The sequence below is a fragment of the Lepisma saccharinum genome, chromosome 1, assembly GCF_977018435.1.
Source record: "Lepisma saccharinum chromosome 1, izLepSacc3.1, whole genome shotgun sequence".
In the NCBI taxonomy this organism is placed as follows: Eukaryota; Metazoa; Arthropoda; class Insecta; order Zygentoma; family Lepismatidae; genus Lepisma; species Lepisma saccharinum.
Window position 1 is genome coordinate 98,345,578 of NC_139229.1, and position 22,194 is coordinate 98,367,771.

At 38.3% G+C, this 22,194-nt stretch overlaps 1 protein-coding gene across 1 annotated transcript in view; it reads right to left on the reverse strand.

The window, feature by feature from the left end:
• LOC145998506 (ionotropic receptor 25a-like) overlaps positions 1 to 22,194 on the reverse strand; it is a 211,554-nt gene that overhangs the window by 23,389 nt on the left and 165,971 nt on the right. Inside the window, exons 13-14 of the mRNA XM_083134932.1 lie at positions 17,972 to 18,222; positions 11,777 to 11,976 (exon numbers count right to left, since the gene is read on the reverse strand). Of these exons, the coding sequence (XP_082991058.1) occupies positions 11,777 to 11,976; positions 17,972 to 18,222 (451 nt within the window). The remainder of the gene's footprint in view (positions 1 to 11,776; positions 11,977 to 17,971; positions 18,223 to 22,194) is intronic.

Here is a 22,194-nt window from a genome sequence, read left to right on the forward strand (position 1 = left end):
TATGTTATGAGTTTGTATTGTAAGTTAGAACAATCTGTTATGCTGCGCCTCGCGCTTGAGGTAGCAGTTGAGGTCTTGCTATTAACTGTGAAGGCGGTGCGCGGACTCTCGTGTTAAATAAATTGCTTATGACTGCCTGCGATCGTGCATGACCCAATAAATTATAACTTTTAACTTGTGCAAATCAGTATGTACGCGCGCGATTCGTGATTAAAGATTTTGGACATTTTAATTATAAAATATTTGGAATTTTATTTACTGTCACGTGTCGCAATTCGGTGGTTTCCTTCCTGGAGGAATGTGGATCGTCTTAATCCCGATCCCTGAGTGAGAACTGGTGCTCCCAACTGACCAGCCGGAGCAAGGAGCGGTGTGTTGCCAATTCGGCATACCCTGGAGTTACGAGTGGTGGCACGTTGCAGCTTTATACTCCGAAGTCGATACCAAAAGTTCATGGACGTCTGCAGGATTTTTTTTTTCCAGGGAGGGGCAATCAAGGTAGTTTTTTTTCCAGGGGGGGGGGGCAAACAAGGTGCATGTTCCCCCATAACAGTGTTGTCTCCTCAAAAACCATTGCTTTAATTTGAAGTTATCATCTCATGCAATAATTAACATATATTATTATAGCTAAAATGCAATTGCGCGATATATATAATTTTTGGTTGACTTTCCTTTTCCAGGTGGGTCGTGCCCTTGCCTCTTTTTCGGACATTCATGCAAAGGTTCTATTTTTATTTCGCGTCTACCACTTTCGGTTAATCGCGATGATAAACTATGTGATAGGTGATGGAAGTGGTATAAAGACAAATGACCCATCCATATTTTCTAATCCGACATTAGACTTCGCAGTGTATTACGCTAACTAATTTGCCACGGGATCGGCTTCTTCGTGTTTGTCTGCTCATCAAATGATTGATTAGTTATTCAAATTATATAGGTAGCAAAGCTATATAAAATAACGAAACAGAAAAAAAATCCACTTGACGTCTTGTAGTACTATCATCAACCTACAATTTCATGCTCTCAAATCCACACAGAAAACTTCTTGTGGCATTAGTTTTACGGAATGGCCTTCGGGAATAAAGATCGCCCATTTCCTGGTTCAGCTCGAAACAATTCAGGTGCCTTATCGAAGCTGCTCTTGAGCACGCAGGGTTTCTAACCTACTTCGCCGTAATTCAGTTGTTGTAGCTTGTTTAATATGATGTATTGTAGAGCCAATCGCAGATTAAATAGGAGGAAAAAGAATTTTTCCGACGGAAAATAAGTTGGCAATGCTGCGAACACCGAGGCATTCTTGATAAGACGCTTGAGGAGGGTCGAGAAAACTTTCCTGAAAAAGCGCAACCCCAGTATCGAAGGTCATGCTACACGTGGATTGGCAACTTTCGGGAGCATGCTGTCTGTCTACACAATTCTACCAAAATACCTGTTTGAAAATGAATCTTCTGCTCGCATTTTATTTTTCAAATGTAGTTCTGAGATTCTAGTCATTTTGCAATTATTTTTATTTGTTCTTATTTTGCTTTGCTTTTATGTCACTTTTATAATTAATCGAAACTATGAAGATGGATGATAAATAGATGAAATTGATGAAAAGACACCTAAAAAAGATATTTACAGACCAGGACTCGAACCCGAAACCTAAAGCGGATAGGTTGGGGGGATCACGAACTGGCTTATAATTTTTGTAATTTCTCAGGAGTATTTTTTGTTCTGTTCATGAATAATGCCTGCTTTCGGAAACTTAATTTATAAGTGACACACTTCGTTCGGTGGGGACAAGCCACGAATTGTTTGAGAGGAGGGACAAATCTCGTTCATATACTAGATACAATCATGGACTATACTTGAAATGGCCTCCCCGATGGCGCAGTGGTTGCGTCGTCGCCTAGTAATCAAGGGGTCCCGGGTTCGATATCCGGTGGAGGCACAAGTGGTTCGGATTCCACTTCAAACTGAAGGTCCAGTCCCGATTAGCCTTACTGTGCATAAAGTGGACTCAAACACCAAATCAATCAATCATATACTTGAAATGTGACGTGCTAAAGACTACTTTCGGAGATCAGATGGACATGGCAATTTTGATATACAAGTTGCACTTTTTCTACTTAGATTATTTATGTCCAAATTTTATCCTAATAGATAATCTCGCAACAACGCAAAATGTTTAAATTGGCTCGAATTCACAATGGCTCATATACATATACATGAACGGTGCGGCTTCAAAAAATTTATTTTTTTACAAACAACCATATTTTTCACGGCTATTTCACATTAATCCCATACGATATACTGAGTTATTTTTCGCAATGTTTCAATGAAAGGTAAGAGATTTTGGCTATTCCTTTTTCTTCCTTGATGTTAAATAGATTATATTCGTCACGCGCCTATAACGTTACTAGCTAACATTTGTGAATTGTTCTTTCCTTGTAACGTTAACATCTACCACAATGAATTTATTTACGTTCCTTATGCAGATGGTATGTACCCAACTGCATTTTGTTCCGTTCCGCTACAGTGGTTTACATTTTGCTACATTCCTATGTAACGTTAGTTAACCATATTGCCTTTCACTTCATTCCGTTACGGAGGATTGCATTCATTAATTTCCTATGTACCGTTATTTACTACCATGTTGCATTTCGTTACGTTTTTGTAGCGCTAGTATATACCATATTGCATTTCGTTACTACGTTCCTTGTAACGGTAGTATATACCATATTGCATATTACGTTATGTTCCAACGTGCTCATTTCGTTACGTTCCTTTATAACGTTAATATCTACCATAATACATTTTGTTACGTTCCTTGTAACGTCAATCTATAAGATATTGCATTTCGTTACGTTACATGGGTACCAGCAGTTGAACCATACTCTTCCTCCTACAAAATGGAACGTACCGTGTAACGCAAATTGGGTACGTTACGACTCCCTGGGGCGAATATCTTCTTCAGAAACTCTGTTAGTCAACAACGATGTCCGAAGGAACCCCGTCTGAACAACAAGAAGAGAAGAACTCTGAGGATGGACTCAGAAGTTGGAATGAGGAGAGAGCAGTGTAAAGATAAGTTCCAGAAACTCGAGATGAGTACTCATACATCCAAAGAGAAAGATGCACGTGCTTTAAGAGAAGTAAATGAAGGTGATGAAATAAGCAAGTGTAAAGATCAAGATCAAGGACTGAGCAACAATAAAGCAGCTCGTGGGAAGGGTATCAGCAAGAAATCCGTGTAATTGTCAAGGCATCAAGAAGAAGAGATAAGCCTGAAGACATAGCAGCCTACGTAGATCGACAGAATCTAAAAAGAAAGAAGATGAAACTCTTGTTGAATCTTCACTAATTAACGTGAAAGGAATCCGCGTTCACAAACACCCAGGACGATTGACATCTGCAATGAAGGGAGGAACAAGAAGAAAACCGAAAGTAATGAAACAAAAGAAGCACAAGCATGAGCGAAATAACAACGCAACAGGAAAACCGGAAGAAAGAAGTAAATGACAAGTGACCCCGGAAAACCAAGATTTGGTGAGAAAAGCTATGAGAGACCAGGACCATGCAAAAAGAAACAACAGGAATGACTTATAACAGTCTCAACTGGCACTTTAAAGCCAACTAAGTGGCCAGTTGGTTGTAACCTTTTAAGATCACACCAAAAAACCTGAGAAGATAGAAGAGTGGGAACAATCTGCACCTCCTTAAGGAAACCTAGGGCAGGGTTTAAGGTTTCGAGTAACGTGCAGAGACGAAAGACAGGTCGTGAATCGTATACGCACCACAAAACAGGGAGAAGGCTAGTGGAGAACTAAAGGGAAGAAGATAGCTGAATGATGAAAACGATAATGTGATCAGTCCTGTAGCAGAATGTCTTGAAAGGCAAGTAGTTGTAACCTAAACAAAAATAAAATGTTCTCTGATTAATGGAAATCAGAATAATTGTTGGGAGTTGTTCGTGCCTTGATCACTTTTCACCTTGTCTATTTTCATGGAAGCAGTAGCGGCTTCTGCCTATTCCCACATTCGCACGTGCACACCCAAATAAATCTGTAATGCAAATCATTATTATTATACTTATTTATTGAACTCTATCTCCTTCGAAACATCAAGTGTTTCCACGCCGATTCACCAAGAGAGATGGTGGAAAGCCTGCGATCAGTGATAACAACCCGCATAGACCGAGCCGTGCTCGGGGCTTGAACACAATCTTAGTTTCGCTCCCTATGACGCTGTTGCAGCAGTCGCGTAGAGGACGCTGATTGGGTGTTTTGGCTTGAGCGCCGTGTGAGGGGAGGTTGCATCATTTAGGAAAGTCGTGAATGCAGCGATCGGTGTGCTAGCAAATGTAGTGTTGCAAACCCACTCCATTAGAGGACGTGTGACAGAGTTGGGGCAACCCATATGAAGGGCCAGGGGGAAAAACGATGAATGTCGATTTTTCGCCCATTTTGAGATCGCAACGCCATCTGATAGTTCAGAAGCTGTACTATAAGAATGAGAACGGCCTTGGTTGGGAAACGATGAGAAGTGCCTGAAAAACGCATTATTATTTTGGCATATATTAACGTTCTTATGGAAAGAAATACTTTGTTTTCATTTCCTGGCAAATTGTCTCGAATGAACATTCATCGTTTTTCCCCCTGGCCCTTCATATATCATTGCAAATTGAGGGATTTTCTTTTTAGAAAAGGGAAATTTCGATAGTATATTGTCCCTCCGATTCTGTCCCGAACATGACAGGGGAAGAATAGGGGGAAGGTGTGGAGGACAATTGAAAGCGAGACGGGTGTTTTAAACATGCCTGATATTGCCCTTGCTTAGTGTATCTTGGCCAAAATAAACGGTCTCTGTGGCGCAGTAGCCGAATTATCAAATTGTTTAGCACTCTCCTGTTCAGTGCAAACTGTTTGATTTCATGGTGAATAGGGAAACTGTACATAGCGAAAGCAGTTGTTGAAATTTTGGAGGGAAGTTAGCTACAAAACCTGTAGCTACTGCAGCAATATATGGATACGGCGGAAGGGAAGGAAAAATTCTGAAGTACGAAGCAGGGCATTGTGGACTTAGTGAGTACTGTAATTTTCTTTAACATTTATTATTCTCTTGATTTCGATTCATTTGCTTGGTTCGATCAGTCTGTCATTAGAAATAAACAACGGCTAGATAGATTACAATTGATTTCCTTCATGTCGTAGTTGGATCGACTTCTTTGGTGTTCGCCAATGTTATTATTCTCCTTGTTCATTAATATCAGCGGAGCGAAGGAGGACGTTTTTATGAAATATTTTGCAAATCGACAATAGTATTGATATTGAAGATCAGAATTTTTATGTCTTGAGTGATTTTGTCAGATTATCGATGCTGAATTACATGTTGCACAATAACATCGCTCTTCTCGTGATTGGCTGGATAATTTACGAAATATTTGAAATTTGTAAAAATTCAGTGTTAAAAGAATCATGAAATATAACTCTGTCATAGCCTAATTTTCAGTGAAAGGTGATCAAAACTTGGGTTCCAAATATATTAAGCATCATTATGTACGCAAAAACGGGTGAAAGAGCCAGACCACGAGCCACCACTGCATGGGAGAGACGCCTTATTCTCTGGGGAACATTGCTGATCTTTGCTGAAAATCCTTAGGGATTTCCTTCATTACTTAAAGTATAATCTCTTCCATTCGGACTCTTCCCCGGACAATTAGCAGAAGAATCATCGGGTCTAGCTTTTCAATCAATTTCGTGCAAGTGCATAGCAAACCATTCGTCAACTTCTTTACAAACAACATTTACATTTGTAACGGCTAACAGTTGACAAAATTGAAACTCAATAAAAAATAAAACACCTTTGTCTTCTTTTGATCAACGTGTAAATATAAAAATTGAAAAGGATATTTGTGGAGATGATGTGAGAAGCACCACGCTCCGGCCGCCTTTGCCCCCAGGTATCCGTTTATCTAAGGCTGAGCGAATCAACGAGCAGTTCCATGCAGAGCCATTAATTGAAAAATTCCCACATCAAATCACACCCTACGGGAATCGAACCCGAGTCTTCCGCCTGGCAGTCAGACGCCTTGCAGACTTTTTAGAAAAGTATTTTCACATATTATTCATGGTCTTATCTATCATATTCTCAATATTCATCATGTCAGACAAATATAAACATCCATGTCTCATCCGGGATTCGAATCCGGAATCCTTGGCATCGTAGCAAAGTGCACAAACTACTCTGTCAAAGAGGTTGGCAAACACTGCACCTCTATGCAATATTACCAATGAATAATATCAAACTTGACAGTGAAGAGAGCTCAAATATGCATGATCCCTTTGTCGCACATAGACACAAGACCAAACGTGACACTTTTAAGTGACAGTATCTACGCTGTTATGTTTTCCTAGTTCTTGCTGGGTTGCTTTTCTGCACCTTTACGTTAATCGAGACAATGAAGATGCTTGACTATCACATGATATTGATAAACTGAGACACGTGACCAGGCCAGGACTCGAACCCGAAACTTACAATGTCTAAATCGTGAGTCGACCCTCAAGTCGGTTTACCACCAAGGCGACGAAGTAATGTTTCCGCATGTATAATATTGGCCATATATGAAGTGTTTAATGTATCATTGATAAATTCTAAGAACTACAACAATAATTGTTTACTATTATTATATTGAAAAATAATATTATTATCAAAGATAATGAATGAATATGAAAGCACAACAACAATAGTATACCCTTACTTATTTTTTTTTAAAAAAAATCTGTTATTTGTTGATTTCAATAAACACTCCGTCACAAATTACTAACTATAACAAATATATAATATTTTTTTAATTCGAATTTTTATTACTCCATATAAACCATATACATTAGTATTTGGAGGGTTCAGTACAGTTCAGATAAAAAAAATATAATTATGAAATGTCTATAATTGACAATCTATATCTTCACTAACGCTATTCCTGATTAACTAATAGTTTCTATAATTTGTTTTTGAAACTTTTCATACTTTCTGCTTTTATATCATTTGGTAAATGGTTGAATATTTTAATTGCCATGTGTTCAGGTCCTTGTTGAACTAATGTTAGTCTGGTGAAGAATGGCTTTAGGAGCTGTTTATTTCGGGTGTTATATGGATGTTCTATTGAACTACGTAGCGTAATATATTTTTTCTCGCATATACGCGTATGCCATTTCATATACCGTATGTAAGTTTACAGTGAAGGGAAGGTTAATACTTTTTATTTCTTAAACAACGTCTTGCACAATTCCCTAGTTTTTATTCCTGCCATAATCCTAACGCCTTGCTTTTGTTTTCCAAATGCTTCTAAACTTGCCGGTGAGTTCCCCCAAAATTCTATTGCATAATTTATTAGTGAATGAAACATTGCAGAATACGTATACCTGAATTAGTGAATTTGTTTTAAGTGTTTGTTTTAATATTCTCAAGTGCAAATAATAAGAACACAACAAATTATCGGGTGGACTGGTGCCCCACGGTCCCATATAAGTTGGCGTCACTGAACGAAAATAATATTCATGCAAATATCCTTGCCAGCCTAGCTGAGAAACCACAGTTTTAGATATTTCTCATTCGAAATATATTGTCAGATTAATAGTTCACGACAGGGCTCTAGTACCTGCTGTTGTTGTTTCAAGTAATTTCAACGAAGTTAACAACGTGGTGATCAATATTTCCAGACAATAAAGCGGGAGAGTATACATACAGATAAACAGAAAAAGAAGTGACATCTCAGGAGATTTACGCATCCCACCATTCCATTCCCATTGTATTAATTAATATCATTCGACAATTTCGTCTGGCATACATCATGTGTTTACATTATTCGCAATTTGATTAAATTGTTGTGTGAAATTTGCTTTGATAAACAGAGAAAAAATGAATTATGTTTCTTGCCGGTTCTCGTATACTTCACAATTGTGTACATACAATGTTCCATTGAATTAGCAGTCCCTGCGATAATTTAATGTTATGTTTTAGCAAGTGTGGGAGGATACGATCCCAAATGTAAAACCGCAAAGTGGAGTGGGTTTACAGCAAGTGACAGCAAGGCTTATCGAAAATCAGACTTGACAGGGATACTTTTTTTCCTGTTTAATCTACAAGAAAATGAGCAAGATAGAATGTAATATAGGAATTAGAAGGTAAAGTTCTCCGTGCATATAGCACCGTGCCATGTAAGCACACTTAGGGGATGTGAAGTGAAAGTAAGGCCTCACACATTGTCGATCTCTGCTAATTTGGAGGTGACGTGATCAGCACCACTCTCCGGCCACCTTTACCCCACAGAGTTGCCCCAGGTACCCATTGATTTGTTGCTAGGTGAGCCCCAGAGCCGCTTTATGCAGGGACAAGGACCTTAGATCACCCACCCTGGGAATCGAACCCGGATCACCCGGATCACCCGCGTCAGACGCCCTGCCGACTAGACCACCGCGACTCTTGATAGTAAGATAATATATTCAAAATTATACTTACGAAATGAACCTAATAATAGATAGACCGTCTAATAACACAGGGCCGCAAATTAAATTCAATATAATGTTGTTTTTTTGTTTAATAGGTGAACTTAATTATTTGTGCCATGCTGATCACGAATATGAAATTCGTTTTTCTCTATCATTCAAGGTTTTCTTACAAATCAAATTTCAAAATTTGGGCTTTGTCCAATATTGCATATTGTTTTATTATAATTTTTCTTTTCTTCAATCTGAATAACTAGCTTATCACACTAAACGCATCAACATGTTTATTTTAAAATGAATATAGACAGACACAAAGGACCCATATAATATAGAAAACGATATATAGCAGTATATAATATACACACAAGAAAATCATTACACAATACATATTTTTCAGTTCTGTTTAGCACGCTTTCTTCTGTAAGCTTTCCTAACTTTCATGTGATTTTCGTCTGGCGTTTCTCTGTACAATGCCCAACAGTAGTCAGCGATCATGCTAACACTCCAATGTCCTTGATACCTTTTCTCCATATCCCTCATGTCCTGATGGAACCGTTCGCCTTGTTCCTCACTTAATTCACTGAGATTTTGTGGTGTGAATGCCAAAAATGTAATTTGAGATTCATGTTACAACCCAGCTCTTGAAATTTAAGTAACATATTCTAAACAACTTCTCTGTAATCAGGACTTTTGTGGTTCCCCAAGAAGTTCAACACTACACTTTTAAATGCTATCCAAACATCTCTTTCAGCTACAGTAATTGTTTCTTCGAAGTCTTTATAATTCATTAATTTCCTAATGTATAGTCCAACAAAACACCTTCTTTCACTTTGCTGTACGACAGGGATGGAAATTTGTTGCATATGAACTGGAAACATTGTCCTTCCTTGTTAAGTGCCTTCACAAATTGTTTAATCAGCCCTAATTTGATATGAAGAGGGGGAAGTACAACTTTCTCAGGACTGACTAAATGTTGTTGTACGATGTTCTTTGAACCCGGGTTCAACGTTTTCCGTATTGGCCATTCTTTTCTTTCCCAGTGGTAATTTCGTGCCCTACTATCCCACTCACCGATGTAACATGCCATTTTCGTATATCCACATTGTAGTCTAAGTAAAATGCTCAAAACTTTAAGATCACCACACACCAACCAACCATGTTCCTCATATTTAATTTTATTAAGAACAAGTTGCATATTACTATAGGTTTCTTTTAGTGACACAGAATGAGCAATAGGAACTGAGGGGAACTTATTTCCATTATGTAACAGAATACATTTTAAACTTGTTTTATTCGAGTCAATGAATAGCCTCCAATCAGTTGAAAGACAAGGAAAATTTAACTTAGTCAGCAAACCGGACACATCACAACAAAACACGAGAGAATCTTGTTTCGAGAAATAAGGCACAAAATCTTTTTCTCGGTGTCTGTACCAAGAAAATGATGTTCCACAAGCCAGTAAGTTCTTTTCGTTAAGTCTGGAACCAAGAAGCTCAGCTGATCCTTTAGATAAATGTAGGTCTCTAACTAAATTATTGAGTTCGCTTTGAGTGAACAATTTAGGATCACGAGATCCGTGAGGGGGTTCATAAATGCCATCTTCCATTTCACTTCCTTCCACTGAATCACTTAGTGAACCAGGATCACTTACACACTCAAGACTTGATGGAGGTGTCGGTACAGGCAAGTCTGGACCGTGCAACACAGGTCTCATTGCAGAGGGAATATTGGGATACACTATCCTCTTCTTGTTTCTAATATTTCGACCTACAATTTCAAAGGAACAGAAGTAACAATCATTGCTGTGATCCTGATGCTCCCTCCACACCATGGGTATTGCAAAATAGATGGCTGCTTTCCCGTGCTCCAGTTTCGTAAAGATTCCACACATGATCTACATACCTTGTGTGAGGCCCACGATTTATCTTGATCTCCTAGTTTCATTTTAAAGTATGCGTAATATGCTCTTCTTACAAAATCTGTAATTTCCTGTCTCTGTACCCGGGGAACAAATTCACCGCAGATGTAGCAAAACACATCTGGGCTATTCAGACAACCACGAGATGCCATGGCCACACCACAGTAATGTACCACAGTGAACAACCAAATGTTAATGTGGAGATCAACGTACCTTGGAAGCAAATTAGGACTTTTGACAGTTACATATAAAATCAATTTCAAATGATATATCAATGTTTTACATAGTATTATTTTCATCATTTAGGCAAGAAACATATTAATTAATTTAAATAAAACAAAACTTCTCTGTATTTAAAGCTTGTTCATCTTTATTACTTGTTGAATAATTTTGAAACGTACCAATGACATCTAGTGACAATCACTTCAATTGCACTGAAACGTGCATACCACAACCCACATATATAAATCGTGAATTGTAAAAAATTCTTGCGTGATGTGAGAAAACTAATGCCAGTTTCAGCATCAGCAAGTTCAAATACATGTAAAAACACCCAGAATTATAAAAACAACAGAACCCATGCAGCCCTGTGTAATCATCTAATTACATACAGAGAGAGAGAGAGAGAGAGAGAGAGAGCGAGATTGATTGAGTTGGTGTTTTAAGTCCACTTTATGCACAGTAAGGCTAATCGGGACTGGACCTAAAGCTTACAGTTGGATCCAAACCACTACGTGCCTCCACCGGGTATCGAAAGATAGAGACGGGGAGAGTATAGCATCATGCCATGAAGCAGTAGTTCCCAAAGTGTGCGCAGTGACTGACTTACAGGAGAGCAGCGTAATGTTCCAATATTTTCACTGAAATTCAATCAATTATATGATTGTTCCAAACATGTGCTTATTTAGTACTTTTTACATATAAAATGTTACTGAATTTAAAACATATGATTATTTTCTAACTTAAGTAAACCACTCACCTAACAGAGTTGCAAGTTTTAGATAGGTCTATATCCTGACTTGAGCGCTTGAAACACTAAGGGCACCATGAAACGAAAACGTTTTGGAACCCCTGCCATAAAGACACAGAATCACTGAAAGTATGACCCCACAGATTCTCTATCTGTAAAATAATTGATGTGAAGTAACCAGCACCACTCTCCGGTCACCTTTACCTCCCCCTCCATCCCGAAACTTGTCACCAAACACGAATTGAATAGAAGCTTGATCTAGACATATATCACGTGAGATTTATGGACCACCTTTCATTTAAAGGAAATCTTTGTGTGTTCTCGGACACAACAAGTAACAGTAATGAATTCGCAAACAGAACCAGTTTGTGGACATTGCAAAAGCTTAACCGTACTCACCTAGAAAAGCGAATCCTTCGCTTGAAGTCCTCGATTCCCTGACTCTCTTCAGAGCGGCTTCGAAGTTCTCGGGTAGGTTAGCCTCCTTCATGGCCTGCCATATCTTGGTGTACTTGTCGCTCACGGGGTAGTCCCACACGGCCAGTTTCGCCCTCTCCACATCACTCAGACTGTCGTTCAGACTCATGTCCTTCCATATCCTAAGGAAAGAGAACGAACAGATCATGTCCCTTATCAAGTGTTATGCTTCTAGAAGAGTCAGCAATGACGCAATCTGTAATGTAATCATTAGTGAAAGGATTTTAAGGTGCAAAATTATGGTCGGGAGAAGTAAAAAGAAAAGGTTATGAAAATGTTTAAAAGAAAGGTGCCAAAAAAGGTGCTGATAAAATGCCTTTATTCAATGCTCTGCGCCATCTGTATATAATGCGCGCGGACCGCACAGAAAACTGCGATTCTGCCGATTAGGTTTTGGTGAAGTTTGTGTTTTCTCTCGCGGGTTTTGCTACATTATCTTGGGAATTATTGGGGCTGAAATGATTATATTATACCATTTTATAGCTCTCGTTCTGCTCTAGAAAATGTGACTATATGATTTTATGTAGCTGCTCAAGAAGAGTGAAAATAGTTTATTTTTACGTCCATTTTTTTCTAACAAAACATAAAACAACAGGAAGGAAAAAGGTGTTGAAGCATCAAATGGGGGTGGGAGTAAAGAGAGGATAAATGTGCTAATCTCATGAAAAGATGCAAAAAGATGCAACAAAGTGTGTTCGTTTTACTTGATTCCATGTCCTAAAATACATATATCAAAAGATCGGTATGAAAACAGCTAACTCTTTAAAAAGGTGTTACACCTTAAAATCAGTTTCCTAGTAATTATAATAATATATTGAACGGACAAGGTTCCTCATATGATCTCAAAGTCAACCCTTTTCAGGATAAAATTATGCATATTTACGTGAACACTGTTATATTTTAGTGGACGTTAAGTTATGAAGCCATGGGCTGAAACAGCCATATATTTCACATAATATATATAGTGTTGTTATGGTTACTTGTTGATTTTATATACATATGTTATGGAGTTTATATAAAAATTTTCGAACCCAAGTGTTTCACTGAATATTATCCAAATTGTGTTACTAACACACAATAGTAATATATTTAAAATGCTAACGATACATGTCGAATCAAAACATGATAAGTGGCGACGACGGATTGGATACATTTGTAAGTTTAACAATTAATAAGTTTTGTAGTTGAATAGAAGATTGAAATCTTAGAAGTTCGAAAATGAATGCATTGCCATTCATCGAGTCCTATGAGGTAGGAAGTACAGTAGAGCGTCGATTATCCGAAGTAATTGGGGGACATGGGTGTTCGGAAAACTGGTTTGTTCGGATAATCGAACTGTACATGTTTATTTGCCAAAAAGAAGTACTGTACAGTAAATTTATTCATAAAAACAGGCATCTCTTTAAGTATGTATTACAAAGTAACGTACAAAGGCAACTTTAGTAGGAATATATAGTATGTGGTACAGTTTATTAAACAAAAATATGTACATATTACATACGCATGCCTACACGCTTACGAGCAGCTAAGTCACGTACTTTTTTCATTACAGATATCTGAAAGTGAGCGAGTACACAGTTCGGTTAAGCGGTCGTTCGGTTGACCGACGTTCGGATAATCGACGCTCTACTGTAATATTAAATATGTACGAAGATTTGATTCATTTCTAAAAGCACAAGAAGTTAAAGAAGATAAAAAGGTTCATTTATTGTTATCAGTGATTGGAAATAATGCGTATGAGGCATTGTATATTAAATTAGCTCCTAATGATCCTAGTAGTTTTCCTGTCGAGGTTTTGCTGACGGAACTCGTTGATATTTACGAACCTAAAACAAAAAAGTTTGCTAGAGGTATATAAATTTAAAAATGCTAAACTAAGAGCATGGCGAATCAATGCATGATTATATATCACGAATTAAAAAGTTGTCATTAACATGTGGGTTTAAGCCAGAAGATTTTGATGAAGGATTAAAGCAGCAAACCATTTTTGGAATTGAGGAAGGTACATTAAAAAGGAAGTTAATTATGAAGACTCCAAAGACGTACAAAGATGTTTGTGACTACATTAGGAATCATGAAGTACTAGACAGATTTGGTAGCCATATTCAGCAAGATTCAAACATCCACAAAGTTAACACGTACACTCCAAGAAATATGTACAACTGGATTTGCTATAGATGTGGTTCGAAAAAAACACGGAGCTGAAGGTTGTCCAGCTATGGGGAAACCTTGCAGATTTTGTGGCAACTTAAATCATTTTTCTAATGTTTGTAGATACAAGAACGAAATAAAGGATGTAGATAAAAGATCATCTGGGAAGAAGGTAGATTTCATGCATCAAAGACAACCTAACTACACCTCAACGGCTGTGCAATATTTAAATAAGACTACATCAAATGTAAGATCTTCTTCTACAACCTCTGAGGAGGAAGATGAGATAAGCAAAACCAGAAAACCAGAGGCAAAAAAATTGATTACTGTGGAGGTCAGCACAATATATTTAGTATCTATAAATGTTATAAATACTCAGCATAAAAGTGAAGAAAGTAGCAAGGATGTTGAGAAGTTATGCAATGAGACTCAACCCTTACATGTTCAGCTATGAATCTGCAATGAACCAGTTAAATTCATAGTGGATACAGGAAGTTATGCTAACATTCTACATAAAAGTAGTGTATGGAAAAGCAGCGACGTTTCACGATTGAATACACTCAAAAATGGGTATGGTACTATATCACAGGAGAAAAGTTGAAGTTTGAGGGTCAAATTTCCTTACCTGTAAAGTATAACTTACTGAGTTATGAAATGCCGTTTATAGTAGGAGATTTAAATGATTTAAAACCTATACTTGGTCGAGCAGGAGTGCGTATTCTCTTTGGCGATTGGAGAAGAAGTTTGGTAATTGATACCAATCTTTTTCTTCTATTTGCCCTTGTAACTGTACAAGGGCAAATAGAAGAAAAATATTGGAATGGCATTACAAGGAGCTTGTACACAGACACATCAAATGAGGAATCAGCGAAGTTGAAATCAGATATTTTAGTAACATTTAAAATTTTGTTCAATAATGACATTACAGAACCCATAAGAAATATTAATGTTAGAATTCCCTTGAAGCCTGGATTTGTACCTGTGAAAAAGAAATGTTACAATCTACCTTACTTTATGTAATATTTGTAACAGAGCAGAGAGAGACGGATATGCATGTCGTCAGAAGTGCAAAATGCGTTAAAATGTAACTTTCACAGCAAATTTTATCTACGTTTTAAAAAAAAATGGAGGAAACAGGATAATAAACAGAACTACAGGGTGTCCGTAATGGGACTGACGGTTTTTAAAAGTGTGTGGTTTTAATATGGGCAGAGATAGGGAATAAAGAAAACATACATTTTGAAGGAAAACTCAAAAAGTTTTGTTCAGCAAATTTTCATAGTTGTACGACTACCGCTGACGACGCTAGTATCGCCGAAACGAAAAATGACGTCGGTACTCGAAAAGGAGCAATGCGTGTGGTGGTTTGCAGAGACAAAAAGTGTTGTTCAAGTGCAACGAAACTTCCGACGTGTTTACCACAAGGATCCTCCATCACGCAACAGCATCCACGCGAGGAAGGAACAATCCTTATCGACAGGGAGTGTAGTGAAACCTCACAGTGGTGGTAAATCGCTTGTGTCAGACGAACGGGTGGAGTCAATAAGACAGTGTTTCACACGTAGCCCGAGGAAGCCAATTCGCCCAGGGAGCAGGCAGCTGGGAATTCCAAGGTCAACTGTGCACGATGTGGTACATAAACGATTACTTTTACGCGCGTATAAGTTGCAATTGTTGCAAGAAATTAAGCCTAACAAGCCAAAAAGATTAGAATTTGCCAATGAAATTCTACACAAGATCGATAATTACCATAATTTACTATCGAACATTGTTTTCTCAGATGAAGCAACTTTTCACTTGTCTGGCTGTGTTGACAGACAGAATGTTAGGATATGGGGATCTGAGAATCCGCATACGTATGTGGAACATTCCCGAGACAGTCCAAAATTGAATGTTTGGTGCGCTTAAGCACTTAAAGAAGTTATAGGCCCCTTCTTTTTCATTGAGCAAACCATAACAGGAAATGTGTTCCTAGACATGCTTCAAAACTTCGCAGTTCCCCAATTACATTTGGAACCTCAAGTGATTTTCCAATTGGATGGTGCCCCGCCACATTGGAGCCTACAAGTGAGGGAGTATCTTTATACGGAATTTCCGGAACGTTGGATAGGCCGTGATGGGCCAATTAGGTGGCTACCACGCTCTCCTGATGTAACCCCTCTGGACTTTTTCCTGTGGGGGTATGTGAAAGACATTGTGTATTCCGGTGAAAAGGTTCGTAACCTTGATGAACTGATGACCCGTATTCGGAATGCGATTGCTTGTCACACCTCAGATGTTACAGAATACGTGGAGAGAGATTGAATTCAGGCTGGATATTCTCCGAGTCACAAATGGAGCTCACGTGGAGTTATACTAAGTTACAATGACTTGTAAGTAATACTAATAAAACTTTTTGAGTTTTCCTTCAAAATGCATGTTTTCTTTCTTCCCTATCTCTAACCATATTAAAACCACACACTTTTAAAAACCGTCAGTCACATTCCGGGCACGTAGATTAGATTCCAGTCAAGCAGAAGAAGAAAAGCCCGAAGAGAAGGAAAGAAAAAGAATCACTTTGAAACTTCTGCAAAATGTCACACAATGATAAAAGTGGTCAGAAGGCAGGTGACTGGATTCAATGAAAGGGATGTAGGTTGTGGTAACACGAATATTGTGTTAATGTATTTGGACGTAAACAGTTTGTATGCTGAGTATGTGTGTGTAAATAATAAAGTATCTGTGAGACTCGATTTACCCAAGCACTGATCCGATTTACCCCATATCACTGTCATAACAGACTTTCTTCAACATGTGCTATAATGGGCTAAAAAAATATTTAAATTCCTGTGTTACATGTTGTTTGGATGCTTGAAAGTCTGCTTTTTGTATTGACTTTATAGTTGTACAAGGAAATATAATTTCCACCAAGATAAGCCATTGTTTTGAAAAAGTGACCTGATTTCCCCCAGTCTATAATAATAATAATAATAATAATAAAAGGGCATTTATAAGTAGAAAAATTTCTTGCGACACACATGTATGTAGTAAGACTGAAATGGAGCAAATTTACAATACCGGACCCCTCTCCGATTTTTGTAATATTTCGCATACTCGCTAATTGAGGCCTCCTAATCACGAATTTGAAGTTAAAATTTGGGGGTCACGCGTAGAAATTACAAAATAAGGGGGTCCGTGATCGCAACCGACAATGCACAATTGCTCATTATTTATCGCAAGATTTTGAGTTTTGAATACTTAAGGAACGAAATATATATTCCTGACATTACTACGACCCCAAATTTTAACTATGCTTACCTAACCTAACCTTACTGTGAATGGTTCGTAGGGCTATCCGTCAATGGTTCGTGGGGCTAACCGTGCATGGTTTTACGACCCCAAATTTTAACTGTTTGCTTAACCTACGATCGTTGCATTGTTGCCAAACTTACCTGTAATCAAATCAGTCCACATTCCACATGCTCTTCTACATCGTGATTGTCACTGTCACTGTCGTCGTTTGGCAAAATACCGAAATCCATAAGTTTGTTGATTAGCCCACGGCCATCCGCCTGCACACTCCACGTAACAATCTGTACAACATTAACATTTTTTTTACTGTTCTCTTCCGCCATTCTTACACGATCCATGCTCTCCAAGTATGAAATCAACAGTGTGGCAACGCTGTAGACAGCGTAACTAATTGCAAACGTCAATTGTTCATATCAACAAATATGGTTTCCATATTTGTATACGGAGAATCATTGCGAGAATAGAAAAGCTTATATTACAACTTCTACACGTTAATGAACAATTTCTACACCTCACCCCAACATATTAACCTCAGATAAATCATCGCGACTAATTATTTCTTGAGTATAAGCAATAGCATAGAAATTACAGAAGGGTCCGGTATTGTAAATTCTTGCCGAATGAAATTATATTCAAGGACTAAAAACGTTATTTGGCTGAAAAGGAGATACTTACTCGTAGAACCTGTGTTCGATGTCCGACATCCTCTGGAAGTAGGTTGCGGCAGAGCTCCCGTTGATCGGCGCGTACTGGATCTTGTACTGCTTGGCCAGGTCATCCAGAGACTCGATGGGCGTGTCCAGCCTGGACACCGTGAGGAAGGCAGCCAAGTTGGCGGTGTAGGAGGCGATAATGATGAAGCCGAACAGCCACCAGGTGGCAGCCACCAGACGTCCTGACAAGTTCTTAGGTGCCTCACCACCTCCCTATTTGGTGGGAAATGAAAGATACAGATGCTTTAGTGGTTGAGGTAGAAATTTTCGTGATATTGTTTCTAATTATAATTTAGTTTAATAGAATTCATTTAATGTAATAAATTGTAGCTCTCTTTAAATTTAAGTTATGTACATATACAGGGTTATTACAAATAATCTTCCCTATTTCAGACACATGTAATTCACGTTCAATGAAACTCAGATACAAAAAGTTATATCACTGTAAAGAGGTACTCCTAAAGTTTTATTTTATATCATTTCAGAAATTCATATACTGTTGGTAATACTGCTGCTGTTGCATACTTTGGAACTTTCTGTAATATGTTCTTTTGTGGAGAGCGAAAGAGGTTTCCGAGCAGCTGATAGATGCTGTAGAAGCGTAAGGTCATGGAAAACAGAGCAACAACCTGGAAATTACTTTCCACCAAGAGTTTCTTCATTAAGTGAAAGACAAATATCCTGCAGGAGGCTTCGGAATAGCAATGAAGACGAATGCTAATTCTCCTTTAAATGGTACCAAGGCAGCACGTGTCACCGGTAGCTCAAGGCCTGACAAATGGCAGTACACACACGCACGCACAAATCCCACAAACCCTCTCAAGCCTCCTGACACATCAAAATCATCTTAATAGGGGCATTCCACGAAAAGTAGTCCTATTCCATATGAATAACAAAATGAGTTAATATGGAAAATTATCATCGTTTTTAATTGCATTATGATTTAGATGTTTGTGAATGTGTATAATTTGCACATCTCTCCAATAAAAGTTACCAACATCTGCAGTCTGCTTGCTTCACAGACAAATGAGGTCAAAATTTGATACATCATTAAAGCGTCACACTATTAACTCACTCTTGTTAATGCTTTTCATGCATTCAGCCTATGCCATCATACTCAAGGTTTTTTATTTGTTAGCAGACACCACGAAGTACTTCGTAATTATGAATCAGTTCATTATGAATATTTTAATCATATCTATATAGAACCATAAATTTTGTGTGCGAAATATCACGCACGTTACGCTGGAATGCCCCAGTAATGATTTGATTTTAATATGATTTTTTCTTATTTAGTGTTACTTTTCCTCCGATTTTGGCTAATCGCGAGGATGAGTTAATGATGCTGTGAAATTGATGGACACAAAAGAAAACACCCATGCGTAGGCCGGGATTCGACAGCATTGTAATGGAAGATACGAAGGACGGATTTTTTCGAAAAGTCTTAGGGAGAAATCCCACCGAAGCAGCAACAGGCGACACGTGTCACTTAAGGATTTCACCAATCGAACGCAGGCTTGTGTGAAACGTTGCTGCTGGTTGGCTCGTTCACAAGCGGCATTTGTCGCGTGCTGCTTCGGTCTGAAATCTCCCTTATTTCTTAAGAATAACATTTAAAAAAATCTATATGAAGTTTGGAAGAGAAAGACAGCAACTGTAGTAAGCCGTCCGGAATGGCACGGGACGTTCCCCGTGCATTGTGACCAACTAAAATGTCCAATCTAGTTCTCTGCACTTTTTGACTCTCTTTGCACCGAAGCGTCTAGTTGGTTACACGGTGCAACACCGACTCGTCTAGTTCGTTGATTTCGAGTCAAGTAGGGTATTTGGTATCTGCACCGTTTGCACTACGTTCTGGGTCGGTGTATGTGTGGTATATGATCACGTGGTGAGTGCTAACTAATCAAATGAACGTTATATATATATATATATATATATATATAAGGTTGGTAGCTGCAGTATACTGTGAAAAGGCAGGTCAGGTCGAAACAATGGTTACTGAGAGTACTGAAAATAACATACCGAACGAAGTTGCCTAATATGGAGAGGTGTCGGGTGTGTAATATGGAGAGCCCCAAATTGGGAGCTGCAACTGGACGTTTGATACTGAAGGTGACATTTCATCTTTTCAGATGGCCAAACGGAAGCAATAGGAGGTGTTTCTTCCAGATGTGGAAGATGATCTCGTGAACTATTGTGTTACGATGGAAAAATGTTTCTTCGGGTTGTCTATGAGTGGTGTAAGACGGTTAGCCTACCAGTTGGCAGTTCGCAATGGTATACTTAACACATTTATTTTCAAAGGCAAGTGAAAAGGCAGGGAAGAAATGGTTGAGGCTGTTTCTACAACGTCATCCACAACTAGCAGTTAGAACACCTGAAGGACTGTCTTAACACTCGAGCCATGTCATTCACTCGTGAAGCAGTAGATCATTTCTTTAATTTATTCGAACCGGCTATGGATAAAATCATGCATTCCCCACTACGGCTCTTCAACTGTGATGAGACGGGTATTTCCATTGTTCAAAGTAAACACAGCAAAGTCAGTGCTTTGAAAGGGCAGCGAAAGGTTTCTACCCTCCAGTCAGCTGAAAGAGGAACCTTGAGAACTGTAGTAACATGCATGAGTGCAGCAGGTAATTATGTTCCGCCTCTCCTAATTTTTCCCAGAAAATATATGAAAATGGAACTCATGAATGGGACACCTCCAGGGTCTATTCGTGCGTGTCATCCGTCAGGCTGGATTAGAAGTGAAATATTTACAGACTGGTTCAGACATTTCGTGAACTATGTTAAACCCAGAGCAGAGCACCCTGTTGTTCTGATTTTGGACAGACATTATTCATTGTGAGAAATATAGATGTCATAAATGTAGGAAGAGAAAACCATGTGACCATAATATCCTTACCACCACACGCAACTCACAAAATGCAACCCCTAGACTTGTCGTTCATTGGGTCTTTCAGCTATTATTCTCAAGAAATAGAACGGTGGTTGCGTAAAAATGCAGGTCGTGTTGTCACAATTTATCAGGTTGGGAAATTGTTCGGGAATGCATACATGAGAGCAGCAACAGCTGAAAATGCTGCCAGCGGATTTAAGAAAGCAGGATTATATCCATGCAATAGAGACATCTTCCGAGATCATAATTTTCCAACCGAAACAGTGCCTGCAGACGAAAGCCCAGCTACAGCTCTAAACCTGCCATCCACTTCAGCAGGACATTCAATTGCGTCCACGGACATTTCTCCTACACCAAGTACACCGCATGTTACACGTTCTACTGTGAAGGCAAGTGACATTTCTCCTCCCCCTGTTGGACGCCTCCTTAGGCCTACAACAAAACGTAAAGGATCTGCTAATGCCATAACCAGCTCACCTTACAAAAATAGTTTGTTGGTTGGAGGTGCTGCACAGGACCTAGGAGATAGTATTTATCATTCATCCCTTTATTTGGAACCTAACAGCTTTTATGCCGTTTTTTGTCCATAACAATACACACACAATTGTTTTACAATAAAATTATCAGTCCATGCCCCCTATTTTACACATATTAGATTTTTTTAAAGAACATTTTGCTTTTTACAATTGTATGTTACACTTCCTTAAAAATGATAACAAACTATAACCAATTCTCACATCTGGATTAACAACTAAACTTAACAAATTTGTTGGAAACCGAACCTTTAGATTATTTAAAGTTTTATACAAGATATTTCTCTCTCTATTATATTTTGAGTATTCCAGTATCATATGTTGTGCATCTGCACTTTCCCAGCCACATTCACATTTCTTATTGTTCGTTATTCCAATTTTGGATAAATGTTGCCTAGTACACAAATGGCCCGTTCTCAGTCTATTAATTAATACAATTACATTTCTTGTAGCACTTACATGATGAAACCATGTTTTTTGTGTTTTGAATTCAGCAAATGGTCTGTATGATTCTCCAACTGTTGTAAGTTCATTTCGACACCAATCAAACCATTCATTCAGAATTTTCTTCTTTACTCTAGGGAGAAGATCCGTATAGTATAATGATAAGTTCGTAATATTTGGAAGGCGCACTGCTTTCTTTGCACATTCATCTACATGAGAATTACCTGTAATATTGCTATGAGCTTTAACCCAAGAAAACTCAATGGTTTTTCCAGATTTTTGTATTGTTTGAACTAATTGTATGCA